A 21,782-nucleotide genomic window follows, 5' to 3' on the forward strand; every position below is an offset into this window, starting at 1 on the left:
CTAACTGCTCTTAAACGCTAGTAAAACTAAATGCATGCTCTTCAACCGATCGCTGCCCACACCCGCCCGACCGACTAGCATCACTACTCTGCGCAATTACAAATACCTAGGTGTCTGGCTAGACTGTAAACTCTCCTTTCAGACTCATATTAAGCATCTCCAATCCAAAATTAAATCTAGAATCGGCTTCCTATTTCACAACAAAGCCTCCTTCACTCACGCTGCCAAACATACCCTCGTAAAACTGACTATCCTACCAATCCTTGACTTCGGCGATGTCATTTACAAAATAGCCTCCAACACTCTACTCAGCAAACTGGATGCAGTCTATCACAGTGCCATCCGTTTTGTCACCAAAGCCCCATATTCCACCCACCACTGCAACCTGTATGCTCTCGTTGGCTGGCCCTCGCTACATATTCCTTGCCAAACCCACTGGCTCCAGGTGATCTATAAGTCTTTGCTAGGTAAAGCCCCGCCTTATCTCAGCTCACTGGTCATCATAGCAACACCCACCCGTAGCACGCGCTCCAGCAGGTATATCTCACTGGTCATCCCCAAAGCCAACACCCCCTTTGGCCGCCTTTCCTTCCAGTTCTCTGCTGCCAATAACTGGAACCAATTTCAAAAATTGCTGAAGTTGGAGACATATCTCCTTCACTAACTTTAAGCATCAGCTATCTTAGCAGCTTACTGATCGCTGCTGCTGTACACAGCCCATCTGTAAATAGCCCATCCAACTACCTATCTTATCACCATATGGTTTTATGTATTTACTTTTTTTGCTCTTTTGCACACCAGTATTTCTACTTGCACATCATCATCTGCACATCTATCAGTCCAGTGTTAATTTGCTAAATTGTAATTACTTCGCTACTACGGCCTATTTATTACCTTCTCACGCCATTTGCACACACTGTATATAGATTTTTCTATTGTGTTATTGACTGTATGTTTGTTTATCCCACGTGTAACTCTGTGCTGTTTGTGTCGCACTGCTTTGCTTTATCTTAGCCAGGTCTCAGTTGTAATTGAGAACTTGTTCTAAAGGCTAGGCCTACCTGGTTAAATAAAGGTGAAATATATATATATTTTTTAAAAGTAGTATCATCTTGTTACTCACATTGCTAATCATCAACTACATAGAAACAGAAGGAACTTACACTCTATTCTCATCAGACTCTGGCAAACAGGTGAAGTTGTTACAACACTGGAATGTGGGAATCACCTCTCACTTATGGGTTCTGCCTTGTTATTTCAGCCATGACGTCCACCATCTCAGATTGTTCTGAAATGGGTTGTGCCTTGTCATTTCACCAAGCCATGACGTCCACCATCTCAGATTGTTCTGAAATGGGTTGTGCCTTGTCATTTCACCAAGCCATGACGTCCACCATCTCAGATTGTTCTGAAATGGGTTGTGCCTTGTCATTTCAGCCATGACGTCCACCATCTCAGATTGTTCTGAAATGGGTTCTGCCTTGTCATTTCAGCCATGACGTCCACCATCTCAGATTGTTCTGAAATGGGTTCTGCCTTGTCATTTCAGCCATGACGTCCACCATCTCAGATTGTTCTGAAATGGGTTGTGCCTTGTCATTTCAGCCATGACGTCCACCATCTCAGATTGTTCTGAAATGGGTTCTGCCTTGTCATTTCAGCCATGACGTCCACCATCTCAGATTGTTCTGAAATGGGTTGTGCCTTGTCATTTCAGCCATGACGTCCACCATCTCAGATTGTTCTGAAATGGGTTGTGCCTTGTCATTTCAGCCATGACGTCCACCATCTCAGATTGTTCTGAAATGGGTTGTGCCTTGTCATTTCAGCCATGATGTCCACCATCTCAGATTGTTCTGAAATTGTTTCTGTAGTTCCAAACAGATAGGATTAGCATTCCTGCAACATTATTTTGTTGAAATATCATTTGATCTGAGAAATTGTCTAGCTAATTGATTGCATCCAAATTGGTCATTTTAAATTATAGGATTAATCTAATGTCCAATAAATGTACTACCTAACATCCAATTTGGATCAAACTTTTTTCTATCAATGAATAAGACATGAGGAATCCAAATAAATGGTCAAATGCCACTCACGGACCCCCACAACCCACACCAATCCCACCCCAACAATAAGTACACAGTATCAGTACTATGAAGCTGCGGCTCAGGGGTACTGCAGGAGGAGCACTGGCTACCCGATGATAGGAACAACAACACAGTTTAATGATTCAGCATTCATGTGTACTGTAAAGTACTGTAAAGTACTGGAACCTGGTAATATCAGGATGTAGGATGGGACATAAACATCTATTCTATGAGAATATTTCTGAATGGTACTCTGAAGTATCCATTCTAACCACGGAAAGACTGATCCTCAGGGAAGCAGAGCGAGACGATGATGAACTGGCTCTCCAACAGAAGGACTGACGATTCCAACAGAAATCACGACAACACACTGGGCGTAAATATATATTGATTGCAATTATTCCCGAATGAGTGAGAGTTCATGTGCAAAGGATTAGCATTTCAATTAACATAATTAAACTGTGTAGTGACTCCTTTTGTCTTTCCCGCCCTTCTCAGTCCACACCCACTTCCCTTTGTCCACCAAGCCGTCATATCGGCACTTGCTTTCCATAAATAATGATCTGCGAGTCAAAATGCCTTTGGAAGCCATCCAGCTGTGAAAGCAGGACAGGACAATAAAGGTAAGAAAGACTTTATGACTCAGTATAGTAATACTCAATATCATATACCTCTACTGTAATTAAATGACTACTTCTACTGTACATTAAAATGTTTTTCTGTTTGAACATGAAATAAAAAATATGAATATTGTAACAGGTAGCTTACATGGTCGATGGTTTTGCTGATCTGAGGTTTTGGTTTGTACTTGAGGTTGGGTCTTTGGGACCAGTAGAAGGGGATGGAGCCTCGGGTCTGAACGAATGAGGCCTTGCCCCCGCTGTACTGGACAATCTGCTCTGTCTCCACAAAGTTAGCTGCATGACCCTCTGAGTCAATGCCTGATGGACACACTAGGGAACCTCCCCTATCATTTCCTCCATATCTACTGTGTTGTTTGATTTATGCATTTCTGTGATTATTTAGTTAGTTAGTAAATAAATGATTAAGACAATTGATGTATGGATGATTCATAGTAAAATGCTGTGTTCATGCAGATAACCAACAATTTACAACGTTTGGAATGAGACAAACGCGAGGTAAAAGAATAATTCATTAATTAGAAGACTAATTGATCAGATATTAAAATATATCCTCCTGCAGTACCAGGCACTCTGCAGCACACCTTAGAGGAGAGACTGTCTATGTACTAGACTGCTGTAGCTCACGCCAAAGCCTCAGGGGAGTCCTCTAAAGCAGTGGTTCCCAAACTGTGGGTCGCGCCAGGGGTCTGGGGGGGTCGCGGGATTATATTTTTGTGCATTGCAAAACAATAAAATAGAACAAAAAGGCTTCTCGACAGTTTTTACCCCCAAGCCATAAGACTCCTGAACAGGTAATCAAATGGCTACCCAGACTATTTGCACCCCTCTTTTAAGCTGCTGCTACTCTCTGTTAATCATATATGCATAGCCACTTTAACTATACATTCATGTACATACTACCTCAATTTGGCCGACCAACCAGTGCTCCCGCACATTGGCAAACCGGGCTATCTGCATTGTGTCCCACCACCCGCCAACCCCTCTTTTTACACTACTGCTACTCTCTGTTCATCATATATGCATAGTCACTTTAACCATATCTACAGTGGGGCAAAAAAGTATTTAGTCAGCCACCAATTGTGCAAGTTCTCCCACTTAAAAAGATGAGAGAGGCCTGTAATTTTCATCATAGGTATACATCAACTATGACAGACAAAATGAGAAAAAAAATCCAGAAAATCACGTTGTAGGATTTTTTATGAATTTATTTGCAAATTATGGTGGAAAATAAGTATTTGGTCACCTACAAACAAGCAAGATTTCTGGCTCTCACAGACCTATAACTTCTTCTTTAAGAGGCTCCTCTGTCCTCCACTCATTACCTGTATTAATGGCACCTGTTTGAACTTGTTATCAGTATAAAAGACACCTGTCCACAACCTCAAACAGTCACACTCCAAACTCCACTATGGCCAAGACCAAAGAGCTGTCAAAGGACACCAGAAACAAAATTGTAGACCTGCACCAGGCTGGGAAGACTGAATCTGCAATAGGTAAGCAGCTTGGTTTGAAGAAATCAACTGTGGGAGCAATTATTAGGAAATGGAAGACATACAAGACCACTGATAATCTCCCTCGATCTGGGGCTCCACGCAAGATCACACCCCGTGGGCTCAAAATGATCACAAGAACGGTGAGCAAAAATCCCAGAAGCACACGGGGGGACCTAGTGAATGACCTGCAGAGAGCTGGGACCAAAGTAACAAAGCCTACCATCAGTAACACACTACGTCGCCAGGGACTCAAATCCTGCAGTGCCAGACGTGTCCCCCTGCTTAAGCCAGTACATGTCCAGGCCGTCTGAAGTTTGCTAGAGAGCATTTGGATGATCCAGAAGAGGATTGGGAGAATGTCATATGGTCAGATGAAACCAAAATATAACTTTTTGGTAAAAACTCAACTCGTCATGTTTGGAGGACAAAGAATGCTGAGTTGCATCCAAAGAACACCATACCTACTGGGAAGCATGGGGGTGGAAACATCATGCTTTGGGGCTGTTTTTCTGCAAAGGGACCAGGACGACTGATCCGTGTAAAGGAAAGAATGAATGGGGCCATGTATCGTGAGATTTTGAGTGAAAACCTCCTTCCATCAGCAAGGGCATTGAAGATGAATCGTGGCTGGGTCTTTCAGCATGACAATGATCCCAAACACACCGCCCGGGCAACGAAGGAGTGGCTTCGTAAGAAGCATTTCAAGGTCCTGGAGTGGCCTAGCCAGTCTCCAGATCTCAACCCCATAGAAAATCTTTGGAGGGAGTTGAAAGGCCGTGTTGCCCAGCGACAGCCCCAAAACATCACTGCTCTAGAGGAGATCTGCATGGAGGAATGGGCCAAAAATACCAGCAACAGTGTGTGGAAACCTTGTGAAGACTTACAGAAAACGTTTGACCTGTGTCATTGCCAACAAAGGGTATATAACAAAACCGGCCTCAGAACATTAACATGCAATAAATGGACTTTGGGACAATAGGTTTTGTCAGCCACAATGATGGTAATGACGATAGATGGAATATAAAAATGTATGTTGTTTTTGTTATGTTATTAAAAGTTAAAGGACGATGTTATAACGAAAACATTAACTTTAAGAGTTTTCCTAGGATATGCTTGATGTTTGCATATTGTACGTTGTGTGGAAAATGTCAAGATCAAAGAGAATGTTTTTGTAAAGATGAAATGTGAAGTTAGTTGTCTAAATTGGATCTGAGTAAAATCCAGACCTCCGGCCTCGTAACTTGTTACACCCAGAGAATTACACTAAAGGCGCAAAACGCCCACTTCTGACCCGAGGGTATAAAACATGTGAATTAAGAATTAACGTATCAGACTAAGTGACCCTGAGCTGCAGCCAAGGTCTGAGTGGTCAACAAACCCAAAACGCAACACAAGGTTGAAGAAGACAAAGGAACCTTTTATCTATCCATGCTACGGATGAGTAACTGCATCTAAGGTGAATTCAGGCAGGACCACCCGGTCACCACTGTCCATCGAATCGTATGTCTACACTGCTTTCATTCCTACGCTGTGAGCCCTGAGCTACAGGTCTGGCTGTTCTCAAAAGACCCCTTTCAGAACAAGACCAAGGAATCAGACCACTAAGACAAAGGACACTGACATCGTGAGGACAACCAGAGAGTTACGCCAGAGAAGTGCGTCATCCGAGAAGACGAAACGGTCCACGCAGAGACCCCCATCGGAGACCTTCAACACGTAATTACATCATTATATTCTTTTTTTTGTACAATATATTTATTGGCATTTCTTTTTTCACAATTTAACAATCATCAAAATATGACACAGATAATGCCCCGTTATTCCTCCCACCTACACAAAACACCATGCTACATGGGTGGACATCGTGCAAAACCCTTCCCTCCCCAACACAGGAACACCCCCCTCCCTCCCCTCTACCAGTATTAGCTTCACTGATTAACAACAACAAAAAAGAAACAGAATGACCTTCACATTCCATGCTAGAAAATAAATGATTCAACACAAAAACAAATAATAACAAAACATTAATGAAGAAACTAATAATGAGGCAGCTAAGGTGACGTCTCTAGAAACTGCTGAAAGTCCCCCCCAGACATCAGTAAATTCAAAGGGTTTATAACGTAAATTGTATGTTATTTTTTCAGATGGACTATAGGAAGATAGTTCTTTTAGCCACATCTTGCTTGCTTGGCGGAGTGTCACTCTTCCATTTAATAGCTGTGCATTTATTGGCTGCAATGACTGTCAATTTAATGAATCTGGTTTTGCTACAAATATTAACTGGTAGAACAGAATCATCTCCAAGAAGAATAAGGGAAGGATTTAGTGGCACCGTCATATTAGTGACCTGTGATAAGATCTGAATGTCTTTCCAATAATTGCTTAGTTCAGGGCAGGACAAAAACATGCATAAGTGTGCCCACTCCCGTTTTACACATTGGGCAAAATGTTGAATATTTAGAATTGATCTTATACAGTCTCTCTGGTCTCTCTGATGTAAAGTAGACCCTATGTAAAATATTGAATTGCATCAACTTGTGCCTTGTGTTAAATGAAAGACGCTGAGCATCTAAAAAGAGCTTTCCCCATTTCTCATCCTCAACAATGAGACCAAGGTCATCATGCCACTTCATGCAAGCTTTCAGAGGTTCATCATTCCCCAACAGAGATTGAAGACCAGAGTACATGTAGGAAATGAAACCTTTTACCCCTTTCCTCTCCAGCCACAGTTGATCAGTTCTAGGTTTACTAATGGGCTGAATCCTACCTCTCTGCTGAGTGGCGATATAATGTCTAACCTGTAGGTACTTGAAGAAATGAGTTTAAGGTAACTGAAAATGAGATGCCAGTTGTTGAAAGGATAGTAGTTCACCTTCTCTATAGAGATGACCAAATGTTTTAATTCCTTTGTTGAACCAAGAAAATGTAATACCATGTCTCAGTGCTTTGGGTAAGATGGGGTTATTATAGAAAGCGGTTTGTTCATATATAGAGCTAAGCCCTTCTGTTTGTTTACAGACTTCAATCCACATATTTGAAGTGTTTTTAATGAAAGGGTTGTTTATGAGACCTTGCAAAGCTTTAGGTGGGTTAATATAAGGTATAGATGCCAATGTAGCAGGGGTCAGACACTCCTCTATCTGTCTCCAAGAGGGTGAACTTGTTGTATCTTGCCATACCCCCACAGCCTTTAACTGAGATGCCCAGTAATACAACTGGAAGTCAGGTACAGTAAGTCCTCCTGAGTATGGTTTGCATAAAATTGTGTGTTTCACTCTGTGGGGTTTCCCTTTCCACAGAAATGAAGAAACCTTCCTATTAAGTTGTTTGAAAAAAACTTTGGGAAAGGGCAAGGTTTGAAAACGGTACAAGAATTTTGGTAATATAGTCATCTTTACACAATTGACCCGCCAAATAAGAGAAATGGGTAAATCCCGCCATCTATCCAATTCTTCCCCAAACTTTTTGAGAAGTGGAGTATAGTTCAGTTGATATGTCTTAATCATTTCAGAGGGAATTTGCAATCCAAGATATGTCATTTTCTGTGGTTTCCAAGAAAACAGCTGGTCTAAGATTGGGTTCTGCATAGCTGCCCTGTTAAAAGGCATAATTATACTCTTCAATAGGTTTATTTTATATCCTGAAAAGGTCCCATATTCTTTCAGGATGTCAACTAATGCTCGGAGTGAAATTTCTGGTTAAGCGAGGTAAAACAAAATGTAAATCAGCATATAGTGAGACCAGATGTTCACGCCCACCTATACGAACACCATGGATGGATGAGATCTAAAAGCTTCTGCCAGTGGCTCTATAACCAAAGAAGAAAGGACTAGCTGGACAACCCTGTCTTGTGCCACGTGATGGGGTGAACTGTGAGGAAATGTTTCCATTAGTCAGGATCTGAGCTACCGGATATTTGTACAGTAATCTAATCAGACCTATATACTGAGGTCCAATATTCATCCTCGGTAAAACTTCAAACAGGTAGTTCCATTCTATGCGGTCAAAAGCTTTTTCCGCATCTAATGAAGCCGCCACTACAGATTGTTGGTCATTCTCTACATAACGCATAATATTAAATTATCTCCTGATATTATCAGGACATGAGCGGTTTCTTACAAAGCCTGTTAGGCCTTCCCTGTGGCTCAGTTGGTAGAGCATGGTGTTTGCAACGCCAGCATGGTGTGTGCAACGCCAGGGTTGTGGGTTTGATTCCCACGGGGGGCCAGTACAAAAAAATGCATGAAATGAATTGAGATGTATGAAATGTATGCATTCACTACTGTAAGTCGCTCTGGATAAGAGCGTCTGCTAAATGACTAAAATGTAAATGGTCCATATCAACCAAGTCAGGAAGAACCTAATTCAGTCTAAGAGTGAATTTCGCAAGAATCTTATATGAAGTGTTCAATAGAGATATTGGTGTATACGACCCACAAAGCAGAGGATCTTTCCCAGGTTTTAACAAAACTGTGATCAGTGCCTGTTCAAGTGTGTCTGGGAGCTTTTCGGTCTCTATGGCATAATTAAACATACTGCAAAGAGGCTCAATTAGTTTGGGTAAAAAGGATCGATAGAATTCAATAGGGAATCCGTCTAACCCTGGTGATTTTCCCCCAGCAGTGTTGAAAATGGATTCCCTAATTTCCTCTGATGTGATCTTTCTCCATCAGTTAAAGTTTGTACATTGAGTATGTTCAAAAACTCATGCATTGTGGCAGGGGCCATCCCCTTCAGACTTGTACAATGTTTCATAAAACTCCCTGAAGACTAGATTCATTTCCTCAGGACTGTGAACAACTGTATTATTGGGTATCTTAATAGAGCTAATAACTCTGCTAGCATCCTCTCGTCTTATCTGCCAAGCAAGCAACTTTCCTGCTTTATCTCCATGTTCATAGTAGTTTTGTTTTGTTCTAAGAGCGTTCTCTGCTTTATGGGTCGTCATGGTGATATATTCCAATCACTTTGAGTCTAATTTTTGTTGAGTTGTCAAATGTTACACTACGTTCATTTTCCAGATCTCTGATTTCATTCTCCAACGAATTTACTTGAGCCTTATACATCTTACAAGCACCTAAACTAAAGGATTTTCCCCCTCAGATATGCAAGGAGAGTTTCCAATAAAATTAGGGCAGAGTTATAGGTGCTAAAAAATATGTCTATATGAGTGTTCAGAAATGTTACAAACGTGGGATTATTTAGTAATTATGTGCCAAACCTTCATCTTCTTGAGGGTGGCTGTGCTCTACTGACTGGTACTGAAGCCAGAAGGGCAGAATGATCTGATATACATCTTGGTAAGTACTTACACACAGTAGTTAAACTTCCCTTGGCTGCAGGAATAAGAAATATGTCAATTCTAGAGTAACTACTATGGACTGGGGAGTAAAATTAGTATTCTTTAACCTTTTGGTTGTGAAATCTCCATAAGTCTACAAGTCCAAAGTGTTTCATTTCTGCTTTTAACATTTTAGCTGCCTGTGTGAGGCTGATACTATTAGAGGAAGATCTATCACTGGAAGGGTCCAGTAGCAAGTTAAAATCCCCTGCCATTATTATCCCTGATGGAGACGTTAACTTCAAAAAGATGTCTTGGTAAAATGTAGGATTATCATGGTTAGGCCCATACACCCAATGGTAATGGGCTCAGTGTTAATGAAATCTTGAATGATCACAAACCTACCCCCTTTGTCTTTAACCTGAGATTGTATCTGAAAGGGGCAATGCTTATTAATGAGTATGGCCACCCCTCTTGCCCGAGAGGTGAAAGATGAATAGTACACTTGACCCACCCACTCTCTCTTCAGTTTATCATGCTCAGAGTCAGTCAGGTGTGTCTCCTGAAGAAGAGCTATATTATGCTGCTTTAGATCATTCAGAATGCATTTGCGCTTGACTGGGCATTTAGTACCCCTAATGTTAAGTGTCATAAATGTATAGTTTATTAGGTGCCGACATCTTTAAAGAAAATAAGAAATAGGGAAAAGGAAAGAAACTAAATAGCTTTGAGTAAATACAACTTGTACAGAATGAAATGATGAAAGTATAAAGTAGTAAACATCTCGTGAGCTAATACCCTGACCCTACCACAAACCCACCCAACACCCTCCCCAAATGAGGGAGTTAAAGAACCCATATCCTTAGACGCTAGTCTTTAAGCTAGATGTACCTGCTATGCATAGCATCGCTCGAATTAGGTTCATTCTTAATGATATGTATATGGCATTAGAAGTACATTGACCGTTCCCTGTAGCATGAAAATATTGTTAGTGAAGTTACAAAATACAATTTGATTACAACAATAATGACCGGACTATTTAGCCCCACTTGAGCATGTCTCAACGAAAAAAAAAAAAAAAAAGAAAAAAAAACACCTCGGGTTGTTTCATAGTCACCAACGGAGCCTACCCGCACACCCAAATGTCAACCAATCGGCATTCCCCAAAGCGCCCTGAAACAGAGAGGATGCGAACAGTGTCCTGGTACCGTAGAAATTTAATGACAAATTCCCTGGGTGCAACCTGGCCAGGCAGCCGCCTCTGTAGGGTGCGATGGGCCCTCTCGATCTACAGTGGGTGCACGGGAGGGGGTAGTTCCAGAATTTTGGGAATCCATTCCTGTAGAAAGGAGATAGCGTCTTCCCTCCACGGCCTTAAATGCCTTAAAATTGTTCGAAAGTTTGTGGACAGTACGCAGACGCGTCTTGTTAGAGCTTCGCCATTGCCGGAAGTCCACATCATTATATTCTGACCCATAGTCAGAGACCCCCATCGGAGACCTTCAACACGTAATTACATCATTACATTCTGACCCATAAGAGCAGCTGTTTGGGGAAAGGCTAGGGTTAAAATAAGCATAGCTGACAAATGCACCCAAGTGTATTTTTCTCTCGTGTACTCTCTTTCTCTCTCTTTTGAAATCCCCATCTTGTGTAACACGTGTCATATTGTGTTGGTCCGCTAGGGACCTGTTTTATCGTACTAAGTTCTGACCAATAGCCTAGACTGTTTGTGTAGGTGTATCTTATATTATCACTTAGCTTGTTAGTAAATAAATAATCAACTCAATTGGTGCGGTACGGACTTATTTAGTGGGACTCGGGTTTGTGCCGGTTCCCGGATTATGCGACGTTCAGGATGAGACTGTAGAGGAAATTGAATTAATTAGCGACTGCTGTAAAATCAATATTCTGATATTCTTTGAGTTAATTTGGGAAATAGAAACTCAATAAAAACCAAACTTTCCCATGGTGCCCTAGGTTAATGAGTTAATAATTATCTGATTCATTTATTCACTTTTTCCACATTTTGTTACGTTATGGCCTTATTCTAAAATGGATTAAATTGTTATTTCCCCCACCTCATCAATCTACACACAATACCCCATAATGACAAAGCGAAAACGTTTTTGGGGAAAATGTTGTAAAAAAAAAAAAACGTTCTCAAATTTGTATGTATTCAGACCCTTTACTAAGTACTTTGTTGAAGCACCTTTGGCAGTAATACAGCCTCGAGTCTGCTAAGGTATGACGCTACAAGCTTGGCACACTTCACTCTACTTTGGTCCATTCACCTTTCCCTCAAACCTGACTAGTCTCAAAGTCCCTGCCGCTGAAAAACATCCCCACAGCATGATGCTGCCACCGCCATGCTTCATCGTAGGGATGGTGCCAGGTTTCCTCCAGACGTGACGCTTGGCATTCAGACCAAAGAGGTTAGGTTATTTACAGCTAGAGGGTTAGATTATTTACAGCCAGAGGTTAGGTTAGTTACAGCTAGAGGTTAGGTTAGTTACATCTGGAGTTTAGGTTATTTACAGCTAGAGGGTTAGATTATTAACAGCTAGAGGGTTAGGTTATTTACAGCTAGAAGTTAGGTTATTTACAGCTAGAGGTTAGGTTATTAACAGCTAGAGGGTTAGGTTATTTACAGCTAGAGGTTAGGTTATTAACAGCTAGAGGTTAGATTATTAACAGCTAGAGGTTAGGTTATTAACAGCTAGAGGTTAGGTTATTTACAGCTAGAGGGTTAGGTTATTTACAGCTAGAGGGTTAGGTTATTAACAGCTAGAGGTTAGGTTATTAACAGCTAGAGGTTAGGTTATTAACAGCTAGAGGGTTAGGTTATTAACAGCTAGAGGTTAGGTTATTAACAGCTAGAGGGTTAGGTTATTAACAGCTAGAGGTTAGGTTATTAACAGCTAGAGGTTAGGTTATTAACAGCTAGAGGTTAGGTTATTAACAGCTAGAGGTTAGGTTATTAACAGCTAGAGGTTAGGTTATTTACAGCTAGAGGTTAGGTTATTTACAGCTAGAGGTTAGGTTATTTACAGCTAGAGGGTTAGGTTATTAACAGCTAGAGGGTTAGGTTATTTACAGCTAGAGGGTTAGGTTATTTACAGCTAGAAGTTAGGTTATTTACAGCTAGAGGGTTAGGTTATTTACAGCTAGAGGTTAGGTTATTTACAGCTAGAGGTTAGGTTATTTACAGCTAGAGGTTAGGTTATTTACAGCTAGAGGGTTAGGTTATTAACAGCTAGATGGTTAGGTTATTTATAGCTAGAGATTAGGTTATTTACAGCTAGAGGTTAGGTTATTTACAGCTAGGGGTTAGGTTATTAACAGCTAGAGGGTTAGGTTATTTAGAGCTAGAGGTTAGGTTATTTACAGCTAGAGATTAGGTTATTAACAGCTAGAGGTTAGGTTATTTACAGCTAGAGGTTAGGTTATTTACAGCTAGGGGTTAGGTTATTAACAGCTAGAGGGTTAGGTTATTTAGAGCTAGAGATTAGGTTATTAACAGCTAGAGGGTTAGGTTATTTACAGCTAGAAGTTAGGTTATTAACAGCTAGAGGGTTAGGTTATTAACAGCTAGAGGGTTAGGTTATTTACAGCTAGAGATTAGGTTATTTACAGCTAGAGGTTAGGTTATTTACAGCTAGGGGTTAGGTTATTTACAGCTAGAGGGTTAGGTTATTTACAGCTAGAGGTTAGGTTATTTACAGCTAGAGGTTAGGTTATTTACAGCTAGAGGTTAGGTTATTTACAGCTAGAGGGTTAGGTTATTTACAGCTGGAGGTTAGGTTATTTACAGCTAGAGGTTAGGTTATTTACAGCTAGAGGGTTAGGTTATTAACAGCTAGAGGTTCGGTTATTAACAGCTGGAGGGTTCGGTTATTAACAGCTAGAGGGTTAGGTTATTAACAGCTAGAGGTTCGGTTATTAACAGCTAGAGGGTTAGGTTATTAACAGCTGGAGGTTAGGTTATTTACAGTTGGAGCATAGGGAACGTGCTTTGTTATTTTTTTTTTTAATAAAGTCGATGAACTATCTGAACATTGTCAGTATTGGGGGTTAGCCTTGAATGTCAATAAGTAATAGAATTGTGTGTTATGACTTTACGATGTCCACATATATTATTTACTTTGGAAAAGCAGGAGCTGATGTAACCGTTGTGAAATGGCTAGCTAGTTAGCGTGGTGCATTAATAGCGTTTCAATCGGTGACGTCACTCGCTCTCTTGACCTTGAAGTAGTTGTTCCGCTTGCTCTGCAAGGGCCGCGGCTTTTGTGCAGTGATGTGTAGCGATGCTTCAAGGGTGACTGTTGTCGCTGTGTTCCTGGTTCGAGCCCAGGTAGGAGCAAGGAGAGGGACGGAAGCTATACTGTTACACTGAGACAAAACGCTGGTTGACTTGACAAACAAGACGAACTGGCAACAGACAAACAGAGAACACAGGTATAAATACCCAGGGGATAATGGGGAAGATGGGTGACACCTGGAGGGGGGTGGAGAAGAGCACAAGGACAGGTGAAACAGATCTGGGTGTGACACTTCATGGCCTAGTTGTTTTATTTTAACAATTTGGGAATAATTTTGACCCACCATTGTTTTTTTAATTTAATTGGACTGTGAAACTAAAACTTTTCATTTGGCTCTATTCTCCAACATTTTGGATGTTTTATATTAGGTGACAGTACAGAATGTTACCATTTATTTCAGGGTATTTTCATACATACCTGTTTTACGGAAATTAATGCACTTTATGTATCTACAGTAGGTCCCCCATTTGAAGATGTCATAAGTATTTGGACAAATTCACTTATAGTGGATTACATTTAGTTAAATGTTTAATATTTGGTCCCATATTCCTAGCATGCAATGACTACATCAAGTTTAGGATTACAAACTTATTGGATGCATTTGAAGTGTGTTTTGATTGTTTATCAGATGATGTTCAATATAATTTTATGGTAAATAATGTATTGTCATTTTGGAGCCAATTAAACATTATTTTCTTACTTACAATAAAAGTGACTCCAAAATGACTCATTATTTACCAATCAATTCTATTGGACACAATAGTCTTTAGCTAATGCTAGTTTTCAGATCTCAGGCTGGGTTACTCCTGGTTCCCTGAACCACCCTGATTACACGTTTTATCAACCAGAAGTCATCATAGCTAATATTACCCCTCCAGGCTGAATAAACTACTGTTCTGACCAGCCATAACATTACCCCTCCAGGCTGAATAAACTACTGTTCTGACCAGCCATAACATTGAAGACGGCTGCACAGTACTGTCTTTTATCGATGGTGGTTATAATATCGTTTAGTACCTTGAGCGTGGCTGAGGTGCACCGTGACCAGCTCGGAATCCGGATTACACAGCGGAGAAGGTACGGTGGGATTCAAAATGGTCAGTGATCTGTTTATTAACTTGCCTTTCGAAGACTTCAGAAATGACAGGGCAGGATGGATATAGAGCTGTAACAGTTTGGGTCTAGTGTGTCTCCTTTGAAGAGGGGGATGACCGTGGCAGCTTTACAATCTTTAGGGATCTCGGACGATACAAAAGAGAGGTTGAACAAACTGGTAATAGGGGTTGCAACAATGGCGGCGGATAATTTTAGAAAGAGAGGGTCCAGATTGTCTAGCCCAGCTGATTTGTACGGGTCCAGGTTTTGCAGCTTTCAGAACATCTGCTATCTGGATTTTGGTGAAGGAGAAGTTGGGGAGGGTTGGGCAAGTAGCTGCGGGGGGTGCGGGGCTGTTGGCTGGGGTTGGGGTAGCCAGGAGGAATGCTTGGCCAGCCGTAGAGAAATGGGTATTGAAATTCTTGATTATCGTGGATTTATCGTGACAGTGTTACGTACCTAGCCTCAGTGCAGTGGGCAGCTGAGAGGAGGTGCCCACTGCACCATGGACTTTACAGTGTCCCAAAACATTTTGGAGTTAGAGCTGCAGGATGCAAATTTCTGTTTGAAAAAGCTAGTCTTTGCTTTCCTGACTGACTGCGTGTATTGGTTCCTGACTTCCCTGAAAAGTTGCATATCGCGGAGACTATTCGATGTTAGTGCAGTCCGCCACAGGATGTTTTTGTGCTGGTCGAGGGCAGTCAGGTCTGGAGTGAACCAAGGGATATATCTGTTCTTAGTTCTACATTTTCTGAAAGGGGCATGCTTATTTAAGATGAGGAAATTACCTTTAAAGAACGACCAGGCATCCTCGACTGACGAGATGAGGTCAATATCCTTCCAGGATACCCGGGCCAGTTCGATTAGAAAGGCCTGCTCGCAGAAGTGTTTTAGGGAGCGTTTGACAGTGATGAGGGGTGGTCGTTTGACCGCGGACCCATAGCGGATGCAGGCAATGAGGCAGTGATCGCTGAGATCCTGATTGAAAACAGCAGAGGTGTATTTGGAGGGCAGGTTGGTCAGGATAATATCTATGAGGGTGCCCATGTTTACGGATTTAGGGTTGTACCTGGTGGGTTCCTTGATAATTTGTGTGAGATTGAGGGCATCTAGCTTAGATTGTAGGACTGCCGGGGTGTTAAGCATATCCCAGTTTAGGTCACCTAACAGAACGAACTCTGAAGATAGATGGGGGGGCAATCAATTCACATATGGTGTCCAAAGCACAGCTGGGAGCTGAGGGGGGTCTATGACAGGCGGCACAGTGAGAGGCTTATTTCTGGAGAGATTCATATTTAAAATTAGAAGCTCGAACTGTTTGGGCATAGACCTGGAAAGTATGACAGAACTTTGCAGGCTATCTCTGGAGTAGATTGCAACTCCTCCCCCTTTGGCAGTTCTATCTCAGAATTTTAGGTGGCCTTCCTAAGCCAGGATTCAGACACGTCAAGGACATCAGGGTTGGTGGAGTGTGCTAAAGCAGTGAGTAAAACAAACTTAGTGTCACGAGCGGCACTCGGCGGTCGACGTCACCGTCCTTCTAGCCATCACCGATCCACTTTTCATTTTACATTTGTTTTGTCTTTGTTTTCTACACACCTGGTTTCAATTCCCCCATTACATGTTCATTATTTAACCCTCTGGTTTCCCCCATGTTTGTGTGCGTGTTTGTTCTATTGTTCAGGCTGTTGCTGACGGCTGGTATATTGTTGCCGGGTTTTGTTATTTACGGCCGTTTATTTCGTGTTACCGTTTTTTTTCCCGCACCATAGTATTGTGTTTATACTGGTGTTATCTTGTATTAAATACCTTGTCCACGCATCTCAGCTCTCCTGCGCCTGACTCCTTTCACCAGTTACCCACAGCCTTGACGCTTAGGTAGGAGGCTTCTGATGTTAACAAAAAAACCAAGGCCTTTTTGGTTACAGAAGTCAACAATTGAGAGTGCCTGGGGACACGCAGGGCCTGGGTTGAGCTCCACATCACCCGAGGAACAGAGGAGGAGTAGGATGTACGGCTGAGGCTAGCAAAACTGTTCGTCTAGTGCGTTGGGGAAAGAGAATAAAAGGAGCAGATTTCTGGGCGTGGTAGGATAGATTCAGGGCATAATGTGCAGACAGGGGTATGGTGGGGTGCGGGTACAGTGGAGGTAAACCCAGGCACCGAGTGATAAGAGAGGTTGCATCTCTGGACATGCTAGTTATGCTGGGTGAGGTGTGTGTGGGAGGTGGGACAAAGGAGGCATCTGAGGCATGTTGAGTGGAACTAGGGACTCCGAGGTAAACTAAAACAATGATAACTATCCTAAACAACAATATATAAGGCATATTGACATTTGAGAGACATAAAACGAGGCATAAAGAAAGGTGTTGATTGATCCAGTGAAGAGCAATAGATGGAACAGGGAAGCCGCTACTACGCTAGCACGCGGGACACACGGCGTTTAAAGTTAACAGGCCGGGGTAAGTAGAAGCGTCTGCTCCGACGTCCGGCAAAGGCCGGTTGAGGGCACAGCGGATGGAGTTACGTCGGCAGACCAGTCGTGGTGGTACGGCGGGGCACCGTGTCGACAAAGGGTCCAGGCCAGATGGCGAAAGAGTTATTGTAGTTGTAGTAATTTCGTTTGCTAGCCGGGAGATGCACCTGGCTCGCGGCTAACTGGTGCTAGATTCGGGGCAAGGGTGTTAGCCACTATAGCCACTCGGTAGCAGCTAGCTAGCAGCGATGATCCGATGCAAAGGTCCAGAGCTTACGGCAAGGATCCGGTGGAGTAGTGGATTCAAGCCGTGTTGGAGTAGAGTCCGAGAGCATCAGCTGTGCAGCCGAGTGATCACCGAGTAGGCCGGGAGGTGGGCCTGGCTCAGGGCTAGCTTCGGGGGCTGGGTCATTAGGTGGCAGCTAGCTAGCTGTGATGATCAGGAGTAATGGTCCAGGGTTTACGGCAGGAATCCGGCGTTGTAGTGGAGAAAACATTCCGATGCTGGCAAGTATTATCCAGGCAAAAAAACATCTGGTATCTGTGCAGAAGGTAAAGGCCGCTAGCAGTGGCTAACAATGGCTAAATAGCTAGTAGCTAATTAGCTGGATAGCTGCTGATGGAGGTTCTGGCTATAAGGTCTAAAAAAATAGCGGCTCCGTGTCACATTGAGTGAGGCGGGTTACCGGAAGGTATATTTAATTTTAAAATGGAATAGAGATGGAAAATAAATTGAAATATATACAAAAAAGACGTACACGAGAGGACGACAAACCACGTCTGCACTGCTACGCCATCTTGTGCTTTTATTTTGTAGATTAAAACAAGCAATGGTTACAGTACATGTCTTCCTGGCAGAAAACAATACAAGCATGTTAGACTAGCGTATGGAAAACTACAATTTCCATGGAAAGATCTCAGGTTCATTTGATTCGATAATAGTAGGTTACATGGATGATGCATCAAACGTAATCATGATCTGCCTAAGAACAGGTCTGTATTGAGGAATGTAATAATGAAATATATATGAAAACATACAAATAATACAGTTTATATTAAAAACTTGGATTTTAAGAACAGTATACACATCACTACTTTCATTACTCGTTATCATCAGTAGTGTAAAGTACTTGTGTAACATACTTTAAAGTACTACATAAGTTGTTTTATGGGATACCTGTACCTTACATTACTATTTATATTTGACTACTTTTACTCCACTACATTCCTAAATAAAATGATATACTTTTTACTTTATACATTTTCCTTGACACCCAAAATGCTTAGCAGGACAGGAAAATGGTCCAATTCAGGAAAACATCCCTAGTCATCCCTACTGCTTCTGATCTGGAGGACTCACTAAACAGAAAACATCCCTGGTCATCCCTACTGCCTCTGATCTGGAGGACTCACTAAACAGAGAACATCCCTGGTCATCCCTACTGCCTCTGATCTGGTGGACTCACTAAACAGAGAACATCCCTGGTCATCCCTACTGCCTCTGATCTGGAGGACTCACTAAACACAAATGCATCGTTTGTAAATAATGTCTGAGTGTTGGAGTGTGCCCCAGGCAACCTGTAAATTATGTCTGAGTGTTGGAGTGTGCCCTTGGCTATCTGTAATTATGTCTGAGTGTTGGAGTGTGCCCCAGGCAACCTGTAAATTATGTCTGAGTGTTGGAGTGTGCCCTTGGCTATCTGTAATTATGTCTGAGTGTTGGAGTGTGCCCTTGGCTATCTGTAATTATGTCTGAGTGTTGGAGTGTGCCCCTGGCTATCCATACATTTTCAAAACCAGAAAATGGTACCGTCTGCTTTGCTTAACATAAGGAATTTGAAATGATTTACACTTTCACTTTTGATACTAAAGTATATTTAAAATTAAATCCTTTTAGACTTTTACTCAAGTAGTATTTTACTGGGTGACTTTCACTTTTACTTGAGTAACTTTCTATTAAGGTATCTTTACTTTTACTCAAATATGACAATTGGGCACTTTTTCAATTGTCATAGATATCATCCACCTCCATGGCGTCGACCCCTGTGGCGTCGACTTTATCAAAGAGGAACTGGTAGAAGGTTCTCTGCTCTCCCTGATCTGTAGCTGAAGTGTTACTGTTGAACGGCAGCTTCTCCTGAAATGCCTTGACCAGGCTGGCATTATCAGACTGTGTCTTGACTCTTTCCAGCACTACGTCTAATTTCAGACTCCTCTGGCTCAGGAATCCCTGTAGCACATCAACTCTTTTCCTATGCACCGCTTGGATGATGATCTCCTCAAGTACGCCTGACAGGGGAATGGCATACTCTATGATACTCTGGGTTTTCCCTCCTTTACCCTGGTAGGAGTAGCCTGCTGTATGCATAGCTATCAGCTGGCAGTACTCGTTGAAGACTGGAGAGCCAGAGGCACCATGGAAGAAACAGGTGTCGTAGGTAATCTTCTCTGTGTCCCTCGGTAGATGTGTGTTGATGTCCCAGTTCTGCTCAAAATATCTGTTGTTTATGACATGTAAGAATTCCTCCTGTTTTTTTAAATGTTTTTCTACAGCTTGTTTACGATCTCCATATTGAATGATAAAGCAGGGGTCTGTCTTTTTCACCCCGCCCTCGGGGTGGCCGATGATGCAGATTCCCCCCTCTGGAGACACAAAGCTGAAGGTGTCAAGCAAGCTTGAAGGCAACGTGATGTCAGGACCTGACCTAAGCTCCAGCAAAGCAAAGTCAAGATTCCCCGAATAATCTTTTCCATAGGCTACAACCTCACTTTTCACTGGTATCTGCTGCATTCTTGCATCCAGGTCTTCAAAGTCAAACGTGACTGTTACTGATTGTTGCAGCGTGTTAGTTATTTGCTCATAGATTTGCTGGACAACATGGGCGTTTGTAAGGATGAACTTGTCAAACAGAAAGAATCCAGTTCCTTTTGCATTCCCTTCAATTCTCACCTGACAAACAGAAGCACTCAGTTCTATCAGACTCTTCACTTTCTTTACCTCTTGGAAGCTCTGTGTTTTCTTTCCAAACTCTACTCTTAAGAATTGTTGCACGTCTGAAGGCTTCAAATTCTCTCTCTCTTTCATGTGATCTACCAAGCCTGCATATTGGGAACGTAGGATGTTTAGGATCTCTTTAGAGTTTGGGATCTCTTGCCGTTTTTGCTTCACTACCAGAGATCTATCATCTTTTCCTGCCTCCTTTGACTGCAGCTGTGTTTTAACTGTGTCTGGTGTGGTAGGATTCTGAGGAGAGAGAGCTGCTTCCGATGTTCCACCAGCTGGGACGGACAGCTCTTCAGTTGGTGTGTTGTCCCCATCCTCAAGACTATCTGGCTGTGGCTGAGCTACACGACCGATACGTTTTACCTTCACAACCAACATTTCACCTTCAAGACCTTGATGACGTTTCCCAATAAAACCATCAACTGTCTGGGACATCTCTGTGTCGACACTCGTCGTCTCTGACTCAGAAAGAACACAGCGTGTTTTAAAGACAGTTTTATCAAATCGCCCATCTCTCCACAAGGCTTGCTCCACCTTTTCCCCTTTGTATCCGTATACACAAACATAGTCCACTTTCTTCCTTAGCTCTGGGTTATTCATTACATTGTTTACTATACCTTTTTCACCCCTAGTTTCAACAATGAAAGTCATCAACTTGTCAGGTTGTATTTTTTGGGGGGGGTTACTCTGTTTGGAAAGGCCCTGGGTATCTGAAGAACTGCCGTTTAGAACTGTGATGAAGCTGACTGTCACTAGCTCATCGTTATCAATTAAATGGCAGGGGAAATGTGTACTGACAGCTGCCCTTCGTGCTTTTTCTCTTTGGATGACAATTCCCATCCCCTGTTTTTGATTTGTCATGTCCTTGAACATCTCGCTTGTTCGCAGTGAATCCAGGACCGTTCCATGAGTATAGCATGTAATGGAGTATGTTTCGGATTTGGATTGGAACTGGTATCGGAAGGAATGTTTTTCATCATGTGCTTCTTTCTGTGACAGAAGAGATGTAAGTGTTAAGGCTCAGGGGATTAGAACCACAGTCTCCCTCTCAGGAAACCAACGTCAACCACTAGGCCAAGAGGAAATTCCCCCTTGGCCCGAGAGTGACACCGATTTTAAGATGCAGGAAGAGAGTGACTCCGCCTCACCTCCGCTACATCAGCTTGTAAAATAGAAGACTATACTAAAAAGAATACTCATAATTGATTATTATTAAAGAACAGATAAGTGTTAAGCAAATACAGGCAGATGAATGCATGTCTAACCTTGATATCAGGATCCTGAGATTGGCTAGATGCTCCTGGCTGGTTGCCCGAGGATTTACTCTGATGAGAACTCTGTAATGCATGAGTTACAACATATACATCAACTACAATT

General features: G+C 42.2%; 1 protein-coding gene across 2 annotated transcripts in view; it reads right to left on the minus strand.

The window, feature by feature from the left end:
* The window catches only part of LOC115157619 (protein FAM111A-like), a 201,385-nt gene that overhangs the window by 138,802 nt on the left and 40,801 nt on the right, over window positions 1–21,782 (minus strand). For both annotated transcript variants that reach the window (XM_029706018.1, XM_029706020.1), the window contains exons 4-5: window positions 21,671–21,742; window positions 19,434–21,395 (exon numbers count right to left, since the gene is read on the minus strand). In XM_029706018.1, coding sequence (XP_029561878.1) covers window positions 19,434–21,395; window positions 21,671–21,742 — 2,034 coding nt within the window. The remainder of the gene's footprint in view (window positions 1–19,433; window positions 21,396–21,670; window positions 21,743–21,782) is intronic.

Source organism: Salmo trutta, chromosome 21 (assembly GCF_901001165.1).
Source record: "Salmo trutta chromosome 21, fSalTru1.1, whole genome shotgun sequence".
NCBI classification, from domain to species: domain Eukaryota; kingdom Metazoa; phylum Chordata; class Actinopteri; order Salmoniformes; family Salmonidae; genus Salmo; species Salmo trutta.